The 23,020-nt window shown below is 38.2% G+C and overlaps 1 protein-coding gene across 2 annotated transcripts in view; it reads right to left on the bottom strand.

Moving 5' to 3' along the window:
- The window catches only part of GC6 (golgin Putative 6), a 398,621-nt gene extending 376,011 nt beyond the window's left edge, over positions 1-22,610 (bottom strand). Inside the window, exons 1-2 of one of the 2 annotated variants that reach the window (XM_089423919.1) lie at positions 22,368-22,610; positions 20,577-20,632 (exon numbers count right to left, since the gene is read on the bottom strand). In XM_089423919.1, coding sequence (XP_089280045.1) covers positions 20,577-20,632; positions 22,368-22,412 — 101 coding nt within the window. In that variant the 5' untranslated portion in view covers positions 22,413-22,610. The remainder of the gene's footprint in view (positions 1-20,576; positions 20,633-22,367) is intronic. The other variant, XM_089423920.1, reaches the window with a different exon arrangement.
- Between the last annotated feature and the right edge of the window lie 410 nt (positions 22,611-23,020).

Genomic DNA, 23,020 nt, shown 5'->3' with positions numbered 1-23,020 from the left:
TATCTTTCATCAAGCAATTATACATACATGAAGATCATAAAACAAGAGAGACAAGATATAGGCACCTGTCAGGGCAAAACCCCCCTCGAGGGGAAAACCCAGTCAAAGTAATTCTTCCTTTCAATAGTATTCTTTGAGACTCTTCACCCTAGACCAAGACCAAACTTTCCCTCCACAGCATGTCAGCCTCCAAGATCTTCGACCTCTTTCCAGCAACTTCAACTATGCAGCAAATCCCAGCAGCATGCAGCTTCCAGCAGTAGCAAAACCTTAGGAGACTTCGATCTCCTAAACTAGACCACAAAACAGAGAGAGAGGTGCCAAAACTTTGATTTTTCTCCTGTATAGACCCCCCCAAACTCGCACTTCTTTCCTCCTTCCGACAGCAGACTTCGCATCCCCAACAGATCCCAGAATATATCGAATTGTTGTGAGAGTGATGCTCCCAAATGACTTCTACTTCCTTCTTTATATAGCCTTCTAGTGGGTCGAATTAGGGTCTCTAAGCCGACATGATGTGGAGGATACATAATTCATATTTTGCTTGATACAAAACCTTTTTACATGATCTGAAAGCCCAAGAAGGGTCTCTTCGAATGTACAATGACTCTATAAACTCAATATTAATCCTAGGAGTCCATAATGGGGACTTTGACTAATATAATGATGACCCAAGCATGAAACCCATGCTTTAATAAGTCATTGTTACAACAATAAAAATTATTTTCTTTATTCTTTTGACAAGTACATTACATAATGACTCAAGTACATTATTGAAGACCAAACATAGTTACTTTTTCCAACACTCCCTCTTAACTAGGGAGGTATTCATAATGTACAAATCCAATGGAAGATCTCAAACTATATGAAGACATGAAGAACTTTTAAGCACCGCAATGCCATGGACTAGATTCCTGACCAAGGCAATCTATCCAACCAGTCACTCAACAATTTAGGCACCGCAATGCCATGGACTAGATTCCTGACCAAGGCAATCTATCCAACCAGTCACTCAACAGTTTAGGCACCGTAATGCCATCGACTAGATTCCTGACCAGGGCAATCTGTGCAGGTGGGACTAAGGTGGAATCAAGCTTTCAACCCCTCTAGGTAGCATCAGGCTTACACTAACCACCAACCCAAACATACAGGTGTGTATCCAAAGACCGAGCTCAACAAACAACACCACCTTTCCAATTCCGAGATTCCTAACATCAACACATAGTGTCGGCGTGATGTCTCCCCAAGCAATGTTTCACTTGCAAAGCTTCAACAAATCTCTTCCATTCCTTTATCATCGATACAATCACCAATATCTACCAAACCCAATAGGTTCCTTAGATATTCGAACTTCTTATTAGGAAGAACCTTTGTCAGGATGTTTGCTACCTATTTGTCTGTCAGAACATATTCTAGCTTCACGATCCCATCCTGCACCAAGTTCCTAATAAAGTGGAACTTATTATTGATATGTTTCGTCCTCGAGTGAAACAAGGGATCTCCAGACATCTTGATACAACTTTGATTATCATAATTAATCACAGTGGGACCCAAAGACTTTTCAAACAAGTTTGTTAGAAGCTTCCTTAACCAAACAGCTTCTTTTCCCACTTCACATGCAGCCACATATTCTACCTTGGCACTGCTCAATGCAATGGGATCTTGCTTACTACTCATCCATGAGATCATAGCAGCTCCCAAACTAAAGCATCCTCTGGTAGTGCTCCTTCCATCGGTCTCACTACCACCCCAATCAGAGTCTGTGAAGCCAATTAGCTTGACTTCCTTACTATCATACTTTAGGCAATGATGTATAGTGCCACAAAAATACGTCAATATATGTTTGGTAGTTATCCAGTGATCATGACGAGGCTCCAACTGAAACTAACTAAGAACGTTTACTGCAAAACATATATATGGCCTAGTATTTACCAGATACATGAGGGAACCCACCAATTGTTGATATAAGGTGGGATCCACAAGACTTGAGTCGAAGCTTCTCAACTTCTTGAGATTAGTGACCATAGGAGTAACCATTGGCTTGGATTCCATCATCTCAAATTTTTGCAATAACTTGATGATGTATTTTCCTTGCCCCAAATATATCTCCCCAGGTCTTTGCCATACTTGTAGACCTAGTTAGTAGTGCATCAGTCCTAGACTCTTCATCTCAAATTCTGTTGCCAACATCTCCTTGCATTCTTGAATTCTTCATTCTGCACCGGTGATGAATAGATCATCCACATATAGCAAAATAATGACTAGCTCATTATTCACGACCTTGATATATAGATTCGGATCAGCAGTACTCTTCATGAACCCAATCCTGAGAAGATATGCATCCATTCTTGCATACCATGCCCTACGTGCTTGCTTCAGGCCAATAGAGCCTTCTTGAGTCTGCAAACATGAGAGTCCCTGCTATTCACTTCAAATCCTTCAGGTTGTTCGATGTACACTTCCTCATCAATGGTCCCATTCAGAAATGCGGTCTTAACATCCATTTGATGGATATTCCCCCCGATTGTAGCAACTAGTGAAACCAAAGATATAATGGTAGTGTACCTAGGAGTAGGTGCAAATGTTTCTTCATAGTCAATGCCTTCCTTTTGATAGAAACCCCTTGCAACGAACCTTGCCTTGTACTTGTCTATACTTCCATCAATAGCATGTTTGATCTTATAAATCCACTTCGATGTGACAACGGATTTGTCACTAGGTCTAGGAACGATTTCCCAAACCCCATTCTTTATGATGGATTATATTCTTCCTGCATAGCTTTCTTTCAAAACTCTTCATGCTCAACTTCCTAAAATGTATATGGCTCGGCTTCAATCAACTTTGTCATATATGCAGCATAAGCATAATACATTTTCCGTTTCTTACTTTCCTTAGAGGACCCTTTCGCAGCTTCATGTCTTTCAACATCTTCTAATGTAGATCTCAACCAATATGGCATTTTCCTTGTGGTTGGGATAACCACTGATTGAGTAGGCTCACTTGGTCCTTCTTCTTCATCATTTGGAGTAGATTTCTCATGAACTTCATCTTCTTCAAATACGGGAACTTCTTCGTCATCATAATCAATAGGAACATCCTTTGATTTCTTGTAAGCTTGATTCTCATCAAATATGACATCCCTGCTTACTTCAATGTATCTTCCCTCCTTTATATAGATTCTATAAGCTTTTGAGGAGAGACTGTAACTAACGAATATTCCCTTGATACTTGTCGAGTCCAACTTCTTTCGCTTGTCCTTCAAAACATGGACATATGCTAGACTTCAAAATATGCGGAAATAATCCACACTTGGGTTCTGTCCAATAAATACTTTTTCGGGTGTAGTATTATCAAGAGTCTTATGAGGACTTCTATTTTGAACATACAGGGTAGTCATCGCTGCTTCACCCCATAAGAATTTCGGTAGATCTTGATCAAGGAGCATAGTTCTAATACCTTCTTCAATTGACCTATTCTTTATTTCAACCAATCCATTCTGTCGGGATAGTAGGAACAATGAGCTCCCTCTTAATACCTACATCCTTACAATATGCAATTAACTCTTTAGAGGTGTATTTCCCACCATTGTCAGACCTTAGAGTCTTTATCTTCTTTTCAATTAAGGTTTCCACCTCGGCCCTAACTCCTTGAACTTATCAAATACTTCATCTTTAGTTTTGAGTAGATAGAGCCATGTCTTTCTTGAATGATCATCAATGAATGTTACATAGTAGAGATGACCTCCAAGTGTCTTGTCAGACATGGGCCCGCACACATAGATGAGATCTAATATTTCTTTAGATCTAGATTCACTATGATGAAATGGCTTTCTAGTATGCTTCTCCAAGGAGCATCCACTGCATATACCTTCATGATCCAGCGTCATATCAGGAATACCATTAACCAATTGACTAAGAGTAGGGATTACCCTATAATGAAGATGGTCATACCTTCAATGCCATAGTGCAATGGGACTTACTTCCATATGAACAGGGCTTGAGGAGATGGACTGCTAACATGGTAAAGTCTTCCTTCTCGAACTCCAATAACCCTAGCTTTGTCAATACTAGAGTTCTTACCCCAAACCAATACTTTCCCATCAACAAAAGCAATTATTTCCCCTTTATCTTCTAAACAAGAAATAGAAAGTAAGTTCTTTTTCAAACCTGGAACATAAAGAATGTTATTGAGATGCAGCTTCAATCCATTATCTAACTTTAATGATGTATATCCCAAGCCTCTAACAGCATAGCTTTTGTTGTCACCGAATTCCACTGCATGGGAGGATGGTTCCTTTGATAGTGTGTGAAGTTGCCTACTTTCACCTATCATATGTCTCAACGCTCCACTATCAATGATCCATGCATTATCATCAGTAAGAGATCCTGTAAGGGCAGCCAAGAATCCATGACTCTTAACTTTGTTGAATAGGTAGTCAATAATCTTCTTGATCCATCTTCCAACATATTTGCAACCCAATCTTATGTAATTCACCATAGAGGGAGAATTCATGCCAACAAAGTGATCTTCGACTTCTCTTGACCTTAGCTCCGATACCATGTTGGAAAATCAAAGATATTATATTAGGGTTTGATTCTCTGATCTTGATAATTACTTGTCAGTGTGTTGGCTTCTTTTACTTCTTTATTATCTTATCTTTCATCGAGCAACTATACATACATGAAGATCACAAAACAAAAGACACAAGATATAGGCACATGCCAGGCAAAAACCCCCCTCGAAGGGAAAACCCAGTCAAAGTAATTTTTCCTTTCAATAGCATTCTTTGAGACTCTTCACCCTAGACCAAGACCAAAGTTTCCTTCCACAACATGTCAGCCCCCAAGATCTTCAACCTCTTTCCAGCGACTTCGACTATGCAGTAGATCCCTGCAGCTTCCGGCAACAGCAAAACCTTAGGAGACTTCAATCTCCTAAACCAAACCATGAAACAGAGAGAGAGAGGTGCCAAAACTTCGAATTTCTCTTCTCTAGAGACTCCCCCAAAATCACACTTCTTTCCTCCTTCCAACAGCAGACTTCGCATCCCCAACAGATCCCAGAAGATACTGAATTGTTGTGAGAGTGATGCTCCCAAATGTCTTCGACTTCCTTTTTTATATAGCCTTCTAGTGGGTCAAATTAGGTCTCTAGGCCGACTTGATCTTCCTTAGGCCGAGATGATGTGGAGGATACATAATTCATATTTTGCTTGATACAAAACCATTTTACATGATCCGAAAGACCAAGAAGGGTCTCTTCAAATATACAATGACTCTATAAACTCAATATTAATCCTAAGAGTCCACAATGGGGACTTTAACTAATATAATGATGACCCAAGCATGAAGCCCATGCTTTAATAAGTCATTGTTACAACAATAAAAATTATTTTCTTTATTCTTTTGACAAGTACATTACATAATGACTCGAGTACATTATTGAAAATCGAATAAGTTACCTTTTCCAACACTATGGTCAACTTCGACTATGTAGTAGATCCCTGCAGCTTCCGGCAACAGCAAAACCTTAGGAGACTTCGATCTCCTAAACCAAACCATGAAACAGAGAGAGAGAGGTGCCAAAACTTCGAATTTCTCTTCTCTAGAGACTCCCCCAAACTCACACTTCTTTCCTCCTTCCAGTAGCAGACTTCGCATCCCCAACACATCCCAAAAGATACTGAATTGTTGTGAGAGTGATGCTCCCAAATGTCTTCGACTTCCTTCTTTATATAGCCTTCTAGTGGGTCAAATTAGGGTCTCTAGGCCAACTTGATCTTCCTTAGGCCGAGATGATGTGGAGGATACATAATTCATATTTTGCTTGATACAAAACCGTTTTACATGATCCGAAAGACCAAGAAGGGTCTCTACAAATATACAATGACTCTATAAATTCAATATTAATCCTAAGAGTCCACAATGGGGACTTTAACTAATATAATGATGACCCAAGCATGAAGCCCATGCTTTAATAAGTCATTATTACAACAATAAAAATTATTTTCTTTATTCTTTTGACAAGTACATTACATAATGACTCGAGTACATTATTGAAAATCGAATGAGTTATCTTTTCCAACACTATGGTCCCTATCCACTTTTCCCAACTCATTGGCCAGATGAGAGGTAATTCCCAAGAGTCCCGGACTACATGGGTAGGATGTATGCTAGGGTATCCACAGGAGAAGGTGAGCCACTCATCCTACTCATATGCCATAGGAGAAGGTGAACCACTCATCCTATGCATATATACATGTGTCATCAATCATAGGGGAAGGTTTTAATTATTATGCAGTAGTTTTTGAATACAATCATTGGATGCCTTACTGGCTATCTGATACAGAGAACCTGACTGGCAGAGAATTAGTGAGAAACACCTCACACTATCGTTGGAGATTCGACACTAATCCAGCCACTAAATGGCTAGCCAAGCTACCTCTGCGTTGCTCTGCGTCACAACTGATAGGGATTGTGTCACTCCCTCTGACTAATCGATATGTTGGTTGGATGGTCGATCCTCTGGCCCTCTAGTCTCACACCATGGTTCTTGGCACTGGATCTAATTTGCTCCTCAGCAAATTTGCAAATCTCCTCAAGGCCTAGCCTCAGTGTGGCTTTACGCTGCCCAACATGGTTCTACGCTGCCTCTTCTGGATCTCTCTCTGCATCCTCTGCAATATATCCCTAGATCAAGAAACTGTCCAACCGAAAAACTATCCCTGCCACTCTCTGCAAGAAATCTCCTCGATGACTTCTCCTGCAACTGTTGCGCTGCTCTCTTCAAAAAATGATCTCTTAATCTCACTCGATTTGTCTTTCCAAATGCCCATCAAGCCTCTTCTTATAATCTTCTTGTTGATCAATTAACGGCCCAAATTAGATTCTAATCAATGGCTCAAATAATCTTGACTTGATCCTTGTCTTTCTCTAGAAGATTCACACCTAGTTTAATTAATACACTTTAATTATTTTAATTTCCTAAGTTTAGACTTAGGCATCCATTAAGAATAATTAATAATTTTAATTAAACCTCTTTCGGGTGGAATTTCCCAAAACGATTTATGGGTATTATGGAATGCATGTGCCCTAGCCTCCCTGCAAAATCTTGAGGCTAGAGCACATCCGATGCTACCATAAATCAACACCAAGTACATACTTTTCCATCAATGAATGCTACCTTGAAGCCTTTATCTTCCATCGCAAAAATAGACACCGAGTTCTTCTTCCAATCAGGCACATACAATACTTCTTGTAGATGAATGGTTTGACCTTGATTCAAGTGAAGAGTGACAGTATCTATCCCTTTCACGGGGTAGGTGGCAATTTCTCCAAGTATGATCTTCGAATTAGTCTTCTTTTCAACCAAATTTGAGAGGGCCTCCTTGTACCCAATGAAGTGCCTTGAGGCTCCACTATCAATCAAACAATGATCCAACGTATGCGGAGGAGAGGCAGTAGATAGAGCAGAAATAAGATAGAATACATCTTGTTTTTCTACAACATTACTTTCATCATACCTGCCATTTCTTGTCCTTTTAGGAGGTCGACCATTTCCATTTCGAGTAGCGGCAACATTCTTCCTTCCTTTGTTGTTGAACCTGTTGTTTCTTTGATCGGCATTGCCTTTGAAATTATTATGGTTGTTGTTGTCGTCATCCCTTGGAGAATTCTTCTTGTGAGTACATTCTCTAGCATAGTGGTTGAACCTATTGCAATTGTAGCACCTTCCTTTTCCTCCTTTGTATCCCTTCTTAGATCCTTGACCTTGTCTCCTTGGACCAGCGTTATTCTTCCTCTTTGAATAAGCAGAGAAAGCAGTAGGTTCATTTCCATTGGAGGGTTTATCTCTCTCCATCATCCTCGTCTCCTCTTGGGTGCATCTAGCCAATAACTCATCAAAACCAGGTATCCTGTCATTGTTGAGGATAGTGGTGACAAATACATCCCAAGGTCTTGAAAGACCTCCAAGTGTAATGACAGTGAGCTAACTGTCAGCAATAAATTCTCTAATAGATATTAGGTCATTCTTGATTTGAGTTATTCTCATGAAGTAGGAATGGATAGACTCCCCTTTATCCATCTTGATGTCCTTCAACTTGTTTTTGAGAAAGAAGATTTGATTTGCATTGTTCACTTTGAACATCCCAACCAGCTTATCATACATCTCCTTAGATGTTCCCAAATCAGAAATATAGGCAACCAAATGCTTTTGAATGGAATCAATCAACATTTTCTTTACTTTGACCTCACCTTTTCTATACTTCGTCTAAGCAGCAATCGGTGCAATTGAAGAAGGTTCCACCACTTTTCCCTGCACATAATCCAATACTACATGCTCCTCCAAAGTGATATCCAAAGTCATCTTCCATGCATGATAGTCAGATTTGTTATTGAGCTTGTCCTCAGTCTTGAAGTAAGATGTAGAAGCCATTGAGACTTGTCCAATAGATCTCTCTTAGTGATTTCTTTTCTCTCTCTTGCATGGGCTTTGTCTTCACCTGGGCTCTGATACCATGTTAATTTTAGTTAGCAATGGTATGTTCTATGCTTAGCACAATTACTTCAACGTCATTTTGGTAGAACAATGACAATTTCCAATTTAGTTTTCCAAAAGAAATCATATTAATCATAAATCACATTGACAATAATTGTAGATAGAACATGAATAACAAAATGCAAAGACAAGCCAAGACAAGAGAACACCAGATTTGGTGGATGTCAAGGAAAAACCCCAAGATGGCGAAAACCTTTGATCAATTCTTCTTATTATTATATCAAATGTTCAGCGAAGAGAAAGGGTACAAAAGTCAAAATTAACTTGCCAAATCACAGTGAAAACAACCTATCATCTGCAACCAATAGCAGTCAAATTCTACCCTAACCAGAAAGTCAACACCAGTCAAAGTAGCAGCAAAATGTCCTCAATACAGCGCAATCATACCCAATTAAACTCGACCTTTTAAGGTGGTCAAAGTCAACCCAAAACAATCCTGAAAATAGTGGTCAAACTTGGTCAAACTCTACGGTCAACTATGTGGTTAACCCTGTGATTGGTCTACAGTCAAAGTCAACATAATGCCTCAGTTCCTATGCCAATAAATGCGGCCTACCAAAAACGAAATTCTAACCCAAAAATCACAATCAAATGTGGTCAAAACACCCCTGGTCAACGTTGGTCAAACTTGCAACAGACTCTGAAATTTTGGCCCCGTAATTCGTTCTTCTGGTGCCACACGTTTGAGGAAAAGAGATGCCCAATAAGTTGTACAAACCAATCAATGAAGAGCGAGAAGAATGTGTGAGATGAGATGATGCCAAATAAGGTTTGAGGTCCCTCATATTTATACAAGTCGTTGAGGGCGAAGTGACATATCTCTTGTGCTTCATGAGCCTACATGATGATGTGGCTGACCTTGACAATTTGCACATGTGTGGGCATAAATTCAAAAACACATTTCTGCTTATTTGAATTTAATGATCTTTAGGTCAAATTTGGTCCTCTTGAAAAGAAGAATTCAATGCAATAGTCATCTCCATCAAATGAGTTGTCCAAAATGGAATTTGGCCCTAGTTTCCAATTTTAACATACTGCGATTTGGTCAATTGCAATTCGGACCTACAATTTCGACCTTCGTTGAGGCTTGTCAAAACCCTAATTCTTCAAACAAACCCTTCTTGTGTCCAAAAGATGATCTTTCCAGCTGCCTTCTTGTTCACCTTACCTCTAAAACCATGTTGGAAAATTGTAATCTAGCAGTTATCAATTCATATTTTCCTTATTCCTTAGTACTTGTTTGTGAATATTATTTATCTTCTTGTGTTTCTTTATTAGATCTTTTCGTCAAACAAATATCAAGATCAAAACATTAAAGACAATGAACATAGATAGTAGCCTCCAAGCCAAGGAAAAACCCCTCCAAGGGGAAAACCCAGAAAATCTCTTCTCTTCTTATAAAATTTGCTTCAAATGAGACAATCAAGACCCAAACCCTAGACCAAGTCCTCCTCCCAGCATCAAGTCAACCCTTTAAAGAGACCTTCCAATTAGGTCAAGTTCAAACCAAGTCAACCAGAGACAAACCCTTCCAGAACTACAATTTCTTAGGCTCCAAGCCAGGGCAAAACCCCTCCACAGGGAAAACCCAAAAGATCTCTTCTCTTCTTATATAATCTGCTTCAAATGATACAATCAAAACCCAAACCCTAGACCAAGTCCTCCTAGCATCAAGTCAGCCCTCCAAAGAGACCTTCCAATTAGGTCAAAGTCAAACCAAGTCAACCAGAGCCAAACCCTTCTAAAACTACACTAATCTTAGAATTTCGCCGCCCGGCAACAGAATTTTGAACTTGTAGTTACTTTAGAACTTTCGGCCCCTGCAACTGCTCCAGTAACTCGCACTTGTGAGAGAGAACTAGGGCAAAACTTTGATTTTCCTCCCTTCCAGCTACTGCTTCCTTCTTCCTTGTCTTCCTTGTCTTTCTTCCTCAACTCCACACCCCAAATCAAGTTCCTTGACTGCAGATTGAATTACTGAACAAATGAGGTCGAACTACTTCTATTTATACTCTTCTGTGTGGGTTGAATACCCCTTTCTGGACCGACTTGTCTCTGCTAAGGATGACTTTTGATAGGAGGCTTCCAAAACTTTCTAGACACGAAACTAAATCCTTTTACAAGGTACATCTTGCCCAGAAGGGTCTTACAATCATGATGTTGACTCTCTTGACTCATGACAATATATCCTATACCCTAACAAACCTTAGAAGCATGAAGAACATGCTTTTACCTAGAATACCATCAATAAAGAGCATGAAACCCATGCTTTAAAATAATAACTTTTTCTTTTCTCCTTTTTGTTTGGTACATAAGATACATATTGAAATGAGTACAATAACAACTATGAAGACCGAAACTAGTTACATTTCCAATACAAACTGCCTCAAAAAATGACCTCAAACTTCGTCTCTGACCCAATGAATAATCATTACAAAAAGATAACATAGTAAGCCCAACTGATCTCAGAAATACCCAAGCCTAACTCATAGATCAGCATGACTACACAGGCCTTAAAATATCAGAGAGAATAATCCAATGTTAAGCTTGCCTAATGCATTGGAAGGGAATCGAGCTCTCTTACTTATAGTGAACGAGGGGGCTCTAGGGGGGGGGGGGGCAACATGCCCATAAAACCATGGGGTCGACTTGACAATAAGATCAATAATTTCAATGTTTATATGCCAACTTGATGTCCAACAAAAAAACTTTTTAGGGAGCCAATTTGATTCTTCATTTGAGGCCAATTTCATAATGAAAGTCATCACATTTGGAGAGTTGACTTGGACAACTCAAAACCAATATACATTATCCAAGATTCTCTTGAATATTAATACCAAACTTAACCAATCATCAAGCTTCCTTTAACATCTCATTTTGGGGCAATTTGACCACACAATGGAGCTTCAACTTTGATAAGACATATCTCCTCAACCGCAAGTAGTTATGAGGCATGCCACCTATCGTTAGAAACAGCACGAGTACTATCATCCTATGATAGTCTTACTTACAATTCCATTAATCTTCCCATTCAATTTCTTGATCAAGTGTGGGGCTTCTTCTAGCTGTTGCTTGGGTTGACATCAATGACAACCAATTTCCAACAATCTCCCCCTTTGGTATTGATGGCAACACACGGATTCCCCCTGCAATCATTGTTCCCCTGACTCCATGCTTTTGTATCTTCCTCTCCTGATTTCTCTCCCCCTTTGACATCAATGGCAAAGGGCAACTTCCCCTAACAAAATATCTTCCTCTATCTTCCTGCAATATGTCTTTCTCCTCTTGTCTTATTTTAGGGCTTCTTGTCCATTGGAAATTCCAATTAATGCAATTCATTGATGCACATTAAAAGCGTTCATGTTGAGATTGCTTTCTTTTCTTCGTTTTTCCTAAAGAGGATGTGTTCTCCTGGCTAATTCTGACATCAACGACAACAAATCAAACCACTGTGAAACCAACTACTTAGAGGATAGGTCTTTAACTCTGTAATCGCTGCTACTTAGAGTTCCCCTCTTCAACATTCACAATATTGGGAGTCTTCATGGTCTTGCAACTTTATAAATCCTGTGAACATGACCTTTTGGATTTCTTCATTCACTTGTTTCTCTTGCTTTTGCTATCTTCTCCAAACCTTCCTGTACCTGATATTAGTGTTTTCCCTCATGGAAGACTTCATCATGCTTCTGCAATCATGAGTTGTGTCCATAGTTATGGCATATGTAACACGCAATGTGATACCCAAATGATGGAGCAATTGACATATACTTTCTGCTAATGAAGTCATTTGGATATCTGCCTTGTGTTCCTACAAACTTGCTTCTAAGGTTTTGATGACTTTAATAATCATCCCTATCATAAGCTTCACAATCCCTAGCCTTATGCCCAAAGTTAGTACATGAAAAACAATAATCAGGAAATATATGAGGGTACCTGAATGAGGGAAATCCTCTAGGTGGTGTAGTTCTCCAGAAACTTTAGTTTCTTCATTATCGGTTGTTGATTGCGTGTTCTCTTGATTGAATGATCTTGAAATATTATTCTTTGAACATTCTCTTTTGAAGGCTTGTGTTCCTCCTTGATAAGACTCTTGATGACACCCTATGTCACACGGTTCGAGTTCGACAACGATTAGGTTCGATTCAAGTTCGAATTTTCCGATCAGGTTCGAATGAGGTTCGGCATTAGGTTCGACTGTACATATTTTTCAATATATATATATATATGACAAAATAAAATTCCGGTCGTACAGAAAAAGGTAAGGTAGATACAGCATTTGAATATTAACAAATAGCAGGCATGGGGCGTTTGGATGGTTCAAGCCAAGACTCTCGGTATAAAAGCAGTACTGAGATTGTTTTATTTCTCACGGTAAATAATAGGGTTCAATGAAGGTATCACTAGACAAAGACTCAAAACAATTATCCAGAGTTAATGGCTCTTAGGCCGTAATAATTTGCTATTTTTGAATTACTTCTATTCAATTGGGGTTTTAGTTCTGTTATAGTTCCGCTACTATTCGGACCATCTTAGTCTTTTGCAGTAGTAGTGCTTTTTTTGCTATATAGGATCATAACAAGAAGTCATTTTTTTAGAAATGTTCTTTGTTATAGATTGTTAACTGTTTAATAAATTCAGAGTATTCGACGCTTATATCACGTTTTTTATTTTAAAGTTTGTTGTTGTGGACAGAACAATTACAAATAAACGAAAAAGAACTCGACCGAACCCTGTAAACCCTTCGAATAAGCTGAAACTCATCATTATACCTGAACTTTTCCCTCCTGAGGCCCGAAATTGTGTTATTTTGGCCTTCGGCTTGAAGTGTTTACGTTTGTCAGTATAAGAATTCAGTTTCTGCAAATTTAAGAATCAGAATCAGAACACCATGTTTGCGGTATCGTTATCTTGTTTCAGTTTTGGGCATAAACATCGATTCGCAGACGATTTTATGTTTGAAACGAATTTAGGGTAATATGAAACTTACCGCTTTGAGTTGTGCCCAGTTAGGATTCAATGTCGTAGAAGTAAGGGGAGTGCCTTCTTTTTTAGGGTTCTCTCTGTCATCGCGACGTCTCTTGCCCGCCATTGTTGTGCAGTCCGTAAACAAAATACGAAAGATGGGTGTCCTTCTAAACTAACTATTTATATGTATGTGCATGTGGGAGAACATAAGTGGGAACAGCATTGCGGAGGTCAGCGGTTCTTTCTAACTACGTATTTTATGTTTACGTTTGGGATCGCTCGATGACAGGTGTTGATGTGATAAAATGATGTGGGCAAGCAACACACCTTTTGACCAATTAACTCATTGTCAAACAGGCAACTAAAACCGCCAAAAAAAACCAATGAACCTCCAAAAAAAACCCTTGAAATTCGCGTTAAATCCGTTCAGGTTCGATTTTTATTCAGGTTCGATTTTTCAGGTTCGTTTAAGTTCGTTTAGGTTCGATTGGGTTCGGGTTCGTTGAGGTTCGCCTTCAAGTTCGCCTACAGGTTCGGCGAACCTGAACGAACTTCAAATTTTTTTACAGGTTCGCCAAATTTCAAACCTGAAGCTTCAGGTTCTCCGAACCCTGTGACATAGATGACACCTACACAACTCTTTTGTTTTGCTTCTCTCCTCACCATGGAGCTTGAACCCAATTTTCTCATCGCATGGCCTTTGACAGTTGATAATTTCATCCAACATTTTATTGTTGTTTACAAAATTTTGTTGGATGTGTTTGTTATAAACTTCCTTTCATAGTGAAACTATCTCTGCTTCCAAACTTTCCTTCAATTTGGCATTTTCTTCCAACTAGTTTTTGAGTGTTTCTTTGATTATTCTAGCTTCCTCTGACTGGAATTTCAGAATGATGACGGTTTTCTCTAATTCTTCAAATTTTTTGCTGAAATTCTTAGAATGCTCCTTTAGTTTGCTTATCTATTTCTCCAATGCCTTGACTTTCTTTCTTTCTAATTTTAGATCTTTTAAAGAACTGACCAGTTCTCTTTCAAGATCTACTACTCCCTCGACTTTTTCCTCTTGATTCTCTATTGCCAACAATAACACCCTTTCTGAGTCACCGTCATTGTTGCTTTCCTTGTAAGATGAAGAGTTGTCTTTTTTTGAGTAGAAAATTTTCTTGAAGACTTTTCTTTTACCTTGGTTCTTGTCTCTTTTTGGATTTTTCTTTTCTTTCTTAGGTGCTTCTTCTTCATCGCTATCTAAATTCTTTGCATAAGGGAATTTCAAAGCAAAATGACCAATTTCACCACAATTAAAACATTTCAAAGGAAGCTTACCATTGTACTTGCCATTTCCTTTCTTCAAATTCCTCACAAAGTTGGCTATTTCTTTATCAGAAATATTGCTACAACTACAACTGGTGTTAGACTTTGATTGTTGCCTGTTCTTCCTTTTTTTCCTTGATGCCTTGAAAGTTGCTTCTCTTTTAGATGGATTTTCCTATTTTGCTCTCATTTTGTAAGTTGTAAGTATACCATGCAACTCATCCATGTTTAACGAGGCAAGATCTAATCTTTCTTCTAGAACTGAGACCTTAGAATCAAATCTCATCAGAAGAGATCTTAGAACCTTTCAAACAATTGCTTTGTTCTCCATTGGTTCTCCCAAACCTTGCAAAGTGTTTACTATTTCATCTACATGAAGTAGGCAGCAATGTTTTCGTCTTCCATCATTTTCAATTGCTCAAATTACACTCTGAAGATTTGAAGTTTGGCCTCTAACTTTTTGACCTCCTCCATATATGTTTTGAAGCTTGTCCCAAACCTCTTTTGCAGATTTGCAATGCATTACTTTAACTTAAACTAAACCTGCTAGGCAATTTAAAATAGCATTCTTGGCTTTTGCGTTGCTTTCATAAAATTTCTTACCAACATCATATGTTGGAGGAGCAGGAAGTTCAGTGTACCCACTAAATACGGAGTGCCAGACATCAAATCCTTGTGCTTGCACATATGCTTTCATCCTTCCACTCCAAAACGCATAGTTTTGTCCATCAAACAGTGGAGTTCCATTCTTGGTGCAATCCATGATCTTCCTTCCAATGGTTAGACTGCTTGTGAAGGAACCTACTCTGATACCAAATGTTGGAAATATTGAGGGGAGGGGTGGGGCGGGATCAATATTTCACTTAATTTTAATTACTTTCAATGCATTATATATCGTTTCTTATCTCCTCTTCCTCCCAATTTCAGCCTCTATTTCTTTTTGCCTAGCTTTTTCTTCCTCAAACTTCTCAAATTTATCTAGCAACTCCTTCCTAATCTCCCCAATTTGTGCTGATGGTGCTTCACATGGAGTAAATTGGCCTCTAACACCAACCAAGTGTTGTTTCAACCTATGAAAGCCCCCTACACCCCACTTAATTTTTCTATGACAAAATTTGCAAAGCATTTGATTATCAATCATTTCAACATATGCCCAAGCAACATCTTTCATTCTAGGAGCCATTTTCTGATATTTGGACTTGGAAATGAAAGGAAAAAATCTGAAAATGAAAACAAACAAAAACAATGCTTCAATGTTCATTTCTTTTACAAAAATTACTCTTTTCAATTTCTAGATTTACCCAAAAAAATCAAGCAAAAACAGATTTTAGAAGTGAAAAAAAATACCTCTAGGCACAAACCGTCTCCTCAATGCTACTCCAACAAACCAACTCCTCAATGTTGCTCCAATGGTTGCCCAAGAAGCTCCTCACTGTTGCTCCAATGATTGCCCAAGACTCCTCACTGTTGTTCCAAAAACAAAATCCACAACTCTTCACAAATTCTCACACAAATGCAATGGCATAACTGTGAGGAAATGTGAGGGGGTCGGGTAGCTTTTATAGGCTTGGGAGAGGTAGATGGCCTTAAAGAAAACCTAAAACCAGATTATAATTACGTTTGGGGTCTATTTTTCCCTCCAAAACATTTCATTGGGCGTCTTTGGGCGTCACTAGCCAGTTTGGCGCATTTAACTCGGACTCGACTGAGCCGACCGGTTTGGTTACCAACTCGGCCGATTCGGTAACAAATCGACCACTGGACCAGTTTTTCTACCGAGCCAGACCGGCCAGGGATACGGCTCGGTTAGCTTGGCTGAATTCGAGCCAGCTCAACCATTTTTTAGAACAATGGATATTACATGTAGTTGGAGGCTGGAGCGGTGAAAAGGGTTGGGTATTCTTCATTGTATTGAACCATGGTTGAGTGGTGAAAGCTTAGATTGTTGGTTGGCTTGGCTATGTTTTAGCCAAGGACAATAATATATCATTTATTGGTTCGTTTTTCCTTAGTTGGGGTTTTGTTTGAAGAAGAGAATAAAAAAATATTATTTAAGTATTCTGAAAAGCCAACCAATAATAGATCTATTATTGTCCTCAGCTAAAACACATCCAAACTGACCAGCAACCTAGGCTTTCACACTTAACCATGGCTCAATACAATGGAGAATACCCAAACCTTTTAATAGCTCCAACTACATGTAAAACCATAAGCTCAATACCATGAGTCACCAATACCAGGTGCCCAAAACCACAACTATTAACCATAGGTATTAACACAACCTCAACTCCACTACCGAATCAAGTTTATCTAACAATACCCCCTTTAAACTTGACTTTGGGTTTTCCTTGGCCAAATCTAGCCAAACCGGCCAACTGCCACCACTCACCTCCAGGCCCTACCCATTCAACATCAGGGTATTTAAAAATTTCACATGTCCTAGCTCAACATGCTTCCACATGCTCCCCTATATCACCTAGGTCTACATCTAGACTTTACCAGTGATTATTTACTGGTACGCATGCCTTACTAGGTCTTATAGTCATATGCCAATTTACATGTAAAAAATTTGACTCCATTATAATTCTCTTTCTTTTCGTTGCTATCCCAGCCTTAAGCTAGCATTCTCTCATTCCACCATGAGTAACTTGCTTCACAAAATCACTACTTCCAAAAACTTGCATCTTACCTGGTAAGAATTGTTATCTCTCTGACTCCTGACACTTCAATCTTCAAGCATGCTCTTCCTCTTGAAAACTTTTATTACCCCCATATATATATATATATATATATATGAATGTATGTATGTATGTATGTATGTATGCATTTTTAAATGAAACTTTTCCACTTTTCATACAAAGCCCACATAGCCATTAAAATAACAACCCAATCACTTCCAAGAATATGGTAAATGATAAAAAATGTCAAATTTATATGCAATCCATAACCTTATAATCCTCATGGTTACCAGCAACTTCACGTTCATTGCATGACAATATAAATGTGTCCCTTTGCACTACGAGGATTCGAGTTCAAAATGAAGAAACCCACAAAAAAAATTGTCTTATTTCTTGCACACGCTTACTCCTTATTGTCACTCCTTTTGCGCACAATCCTTTTCATCATAACCAACATCTTGATTCGGTCTTCATGGGCAACAATCCACACACATCATTGTGCGCCACACACAACACTGTAGAGCAAGCATCTCAATGCCAAAGGCCTTAAGGTTCTTCACATTCTGACCTCAATTCGTGCTAGCCTTAAAGGCATCCCACATGTGATTTGTTCGTGGTTTCTTATTCCTACACTTTCATGCTCATCATTCTCAACGTGGGTAGAATTATCTTTCACACCTCCCACTTGTCTCTCAAAAAAGACCAATTTTGGTGTGATCATCACTGGCCTCCTCGTTGACCACCTTTCGGTGCAAAAACAACAACTATTTTAACTGAGACTTGATCTCTTCACAGTTCTACTCCAATGCAACTGTGTTACGCCATTCGCAACCTGCTTCCATTCACAACCCAATGGTATTGTCCTCATATCAGAAGCATTTGACTATTATGGACGCCAAACAGTGAAGTTTATATTGACAGTGTTGCACGAATGAATCCACCATCACAACGAGGCCATGTAATCTCATCGCCTCTTGCAACAAATTCGTGATGATGAGAGCAACAATACTCATAATGATGATAACTAAAAGTACCCACTATAGCCAAAAATCATGACGTTGTGAGATTCTAATATGAAACCCTACGCAATTTGAAATTTGTGGTGGTAAGTTCTTGGGATCAAATCTTGTAGAGACTGTTATATAGGTGATGAATTTGTTTCTCTTGAGCCAAACGATAGTCGCATCTGTCTTGACAGAGGTATAAAGCACAAAGGTGCCACTTTGTACTCTTCTTCAACTACCACAGCAAACCATCATCCCAAGGCTTCAACAAAGACCCTAGGCACGTCCACATTTCGCTAATGTTCTCTAACCATCATCATCGCTCACTCAGATCTGCCTTTGCGTGCTTGCCAGCTTCTCTTTTTTTCAACCACGACCATCGCTCACATCTGTATGCAACCTCATGCAAGCATACTTAAATCACATTGCAACTGTGGTCTCCTTTACTCATGCAACCACACCGTAATCACTAGGCTTCATTCATCAAGCCATAAACCCTTGGCAACAAAGGTATCTCTCTAAAGCCAATATCTGGCTCTGATACCACTTGTTAGTATGTTGAGCCCGTAAATTTCGTAAACAAGAAATAAAATGCACACAAGAAACAGAAACTAAATTCACACAAGTAAACACGGAATTTTACATGGTAAAACCCTCACAGTTTATCAAGGAAACCTCCACGGGGCAAGGGATTGGAATTCTTATTATTCAAGGCCAATAATGACTCTCCAACAATACAACAAGCCTCCCTGGCAACATCATTTTAAGGCATCGTTACATAACTTCCTATCCTTATGCAACTATCTGAACAGTAAAGCCAGATTTACTAAGGTAATCACATTTGTAACAATCCTTTAATTGTTATCATTCTTAATGTGGACGACTTCCACACCTCTAGACACTTAGACTTGTGTGAAAGTAGCTACTTGATTATCATGAACAAATCATACAAGAAATTATCAAAGGCCATCTATCTGAATATTTGCATCTTTCTTTCTTTTAATACTTATGGACATTCTGCTAGGGGTGTCTTGAACCATACTTGATTTTTGCCTAATGATTCTAGATCAGAAAATGGATATCTATTAGTTTTTATTGTAAGTTTAAACCTTTATAGTAGGCAATGGACAGATATTATTTATAAAACATAAAAGCAAACAATGGCAATCACACATAATACTGAGATATTTACCTTGGAAACCCTTAATTGAGAAAACCACCAAAATGTTTAGAGCCGCACCTTTAACTTTCATCATCAACTAACTTTATAATTTACAATATAAAGTACAGGATTCTATGGTATCCAAAGCTCTAATCTGTTGACCCAGATTAGATTACAACATTAATTCCTTAACCAGAATTAAAAAGATCATGGGTTGAGAAACCATGTGCCACAAAACCACCAAATGCAAAAAGCATGTGCCAAAAGTTAAAACTGCCAAAAATAAATGCAAAAAACCACCCAAAGACAAATTTGAGGGCTCCACCCCCAAGCCACTAAAATGGGCTTTCTCAAATGAAGAATAGGGTTTACTCTGGTTGTTTTGATGTACATTTCTTTTAATGTAAATGCTTCACTCAGAAATAGATGAATAACTTGGCCGAGTCAAAATTTATTTGTTTCTAGGTGGCAAAAATTTATTCAGTTGTCAGCTTTATATTTTAATAGACATGGAATGCCAAGAAAGAGTCTCCAGTTTGGACCAGAAGCTGTCCCAGGCAAGTGATGTTGGCTTCTGATAAACAAGCAATCCAGCCTCCTACTCCAACAACAGTATACTGTTTTGAAGGTTCAGATGTCCTGTTCTGTTGTTTTAAAAAAATATGTTGAATTTATACTGAGTTATGTATGCTGTTCAAAAATTTTGATTGGCTTAACTATGGGCCACAGCAATGACTATAATGGCCAAGATAGCAGTTTTGAATATCCTTTTTGCAGTGACGAAAGTTCTCTTAACATTCCGCATGTACGTGTAATATTTTGAAATAGAATTTTATGAATAAAAAATTGTTTTTCTATCCAAAACAAAAGAGAGACATTGAATGCAGAATGAATTACCTATCATCATCTTCAAACGAAAGGTCTCCACTTCCAAATGCGAGTCCACCAACCCCCTGCATAGAATTGTATATAAAGTTTAAAAGTAATTAACAATTTATAAGCACAAACCACAGTTTTATTGGTAACAAGTTGACAACACATTAAAATAACACAAATCATCTAACAAGATGTTCCTTAGAAGCCAATGTTAAGCATAGAGTATTCTTATGATGAAAGACACATGTGTATATAATATATATGCCATTATTCCAGGTTAAGTGTAATCTAGTTTTGGAAGTCGTTAATTACATCTTGTGTTAGATCGTATTAAGTTTTAACAGTTAAAGGAAGTATTTTATTCAACCAAAAAACAATTACATCTTCGTAGATTTTTGTATATTTTGTGAAGGTATGTATGTAATCAACTTGGAATCCAATGGCAACTAAATATAATAACAATATACGACGAATGTTGATATATGTGTGAGACATCTTGGGTGAAGTAGGAGACTGTTTTACAAGAATCTCATTGAAGAACATTGGCAAAATACAACTTGGACAGCAGTCACATCTCTATGATTCAGGCAACTGAATGGGAAACACGAAATGAAAAGAGGTGTCCACATGAATCAAAGTGTAAAAATATTTTGTGATTTTGAAAGTAAATATTGTGTTCTGAATATAGATTCCTAAGATTACCCGTGGCCTAGATCAGTACTAAAGTGGTTAATTACAGCAAGAATTGATTAGCAAAATCCGCTAGTTATGCTATGGACTGCCAAATTTTAATGTGGCAATTTGTGAATTTTACAAAGAAAGATGTTAAAACATCTTCCAGGAAGGATAGTTTCCATAATTGTACTCAGCTCATTGTCATAGACGCAGTTGACTTGGCATATTTGGCATACCCACACCAGGGCAGTATAGAAAAGCGTAAAAATTTTAATGCGTCCAAGTTATCGCAAGTCACAAGTATGGCGAGTATTGGCTCAGGATGTTCAGTTCACAAATACTTGCCAGAATGGTGGGTTATGACTGACCAATACTCAGTCAGCGTGAGTCAGCGAGTATATGTCCATGGCCATACCTTCCATACTCGCAAGACCCCTCAAAACATGTGTTCAACCAATGGTCGATTTTCCAGGGATGGTCTCCCGCTGTCGACAACATGGTTTAGATTCCAAGACATCCGGACAAACCTATGATAGTGCCAGAAAACACGTTTGTTTGATGCTCTAAGATCGGTTTAAGAAATTGCAATGTGAATAGGCAATATTTCCTGACATAATTCCAACAACATCTCAAGTCAAGCTATGTTTTGATCTGGTGCTTATCTGCACATCGCAATTTTTTACCTTTGTTAAGTCATTTTCCAACATGCCATTGTCAGAAAAAGAGAATTATCGGACAAGACTTTTCAGGCTCTTGCAGAAAGTCTTCCATATAAGAGTCAAAAAATTAATCCTTTGCAAAAATACCGCAATATTAAGAGGCAAATGAGTAATGCGATCACTAATTCTCATCTCACGCACTGTCAAAGAAATCTAATTTAAACCCTAAGGCAACATAACCTGCACATTTTACTGTTCTTCGTCCTCCAGTCTAGGTCAAAAAAGAGGTAACAATGGTAATTCAATCTTCCTCAGGTTCACAAAGCAAGGCTCGAGCTCCACTATACATCTTCGTAAAGGGAAACTCATTTCCTCCAATGGAAATCGAACTCATAACCAATTTCTTCGGAACAAAAAACGATTTTGAGGACCATTTTGAATAAATTATAGTAAGAAAAAATAGACAGCATAAGCGTACCTGCGCAATGGCGTTTAGATTGATCGGTCCAAGCTTGAACGCCATTATTTTAGCGAATTTCAGCTGCTGCCCAGTCGAATCGTAGATGAATGAACCACAGGTCCGAGAAATCAATTTCACAAATCTGCGCGATGGAGAAGAAATTAAATACCAGGGGGTAAAGGAACTCTATAATATGGAGTGACAATAATTTCAAAGTGGAGAGATCACAGATTTATGTCGCGAGCTGATGTGTCAATGCAGCAGGAACCAATCAACGAAACTTATTTGATGGGTGGGGTTGGGTTGTAGATTTGCTAAGGTGCTTCTCTTGTGGGTGAAAGTGAGATGTTTGTGAGTGTGGATTAATGGAATTTATTATGAAAAATTAAATTGGGGGTTGGAGGTTACATCCGTTTATTACATCATGATGTTATAAAACTTGAAGGTGTAGATGTTTAATTTTTATTATGTTATTTAGTTTAAAATGTAAATGTTTAATTACAATATTTATTAGAAAGTGAAGTGAAAATGCAATTATATTTTATTATTTTTTAGTTAAAAATTAATAGGTTATTATTTCATTTTATTTTTATTTGATTATTTGATTTGATATAAATAAGGTTTAATTTTAATTTTTTTTAATTTAAAGTGTAAATGACTAATTACAAATA

Source organism: Pinus tabuliformis, chromosome 4_2 (assembly GCF_031772625.1).
Source record: "Pinus tabuliformis cultivar Carrire ecotype Pingquan chromosome 4_2, CPIR1, whole genome shotgun sequence".
Classification (NCBI taxonomy): Eukaryota; Viridiplantae; Streptophyta; class Pinopsida; order Pinales; family Pinaceae; genus Pinus; species Pinus tabuliformis.
The sequence above is the reverse complement of the archived record's forward strand: the minus strand, read 5'-3'. Positions and strand labels throughout refer to the sequence as shown.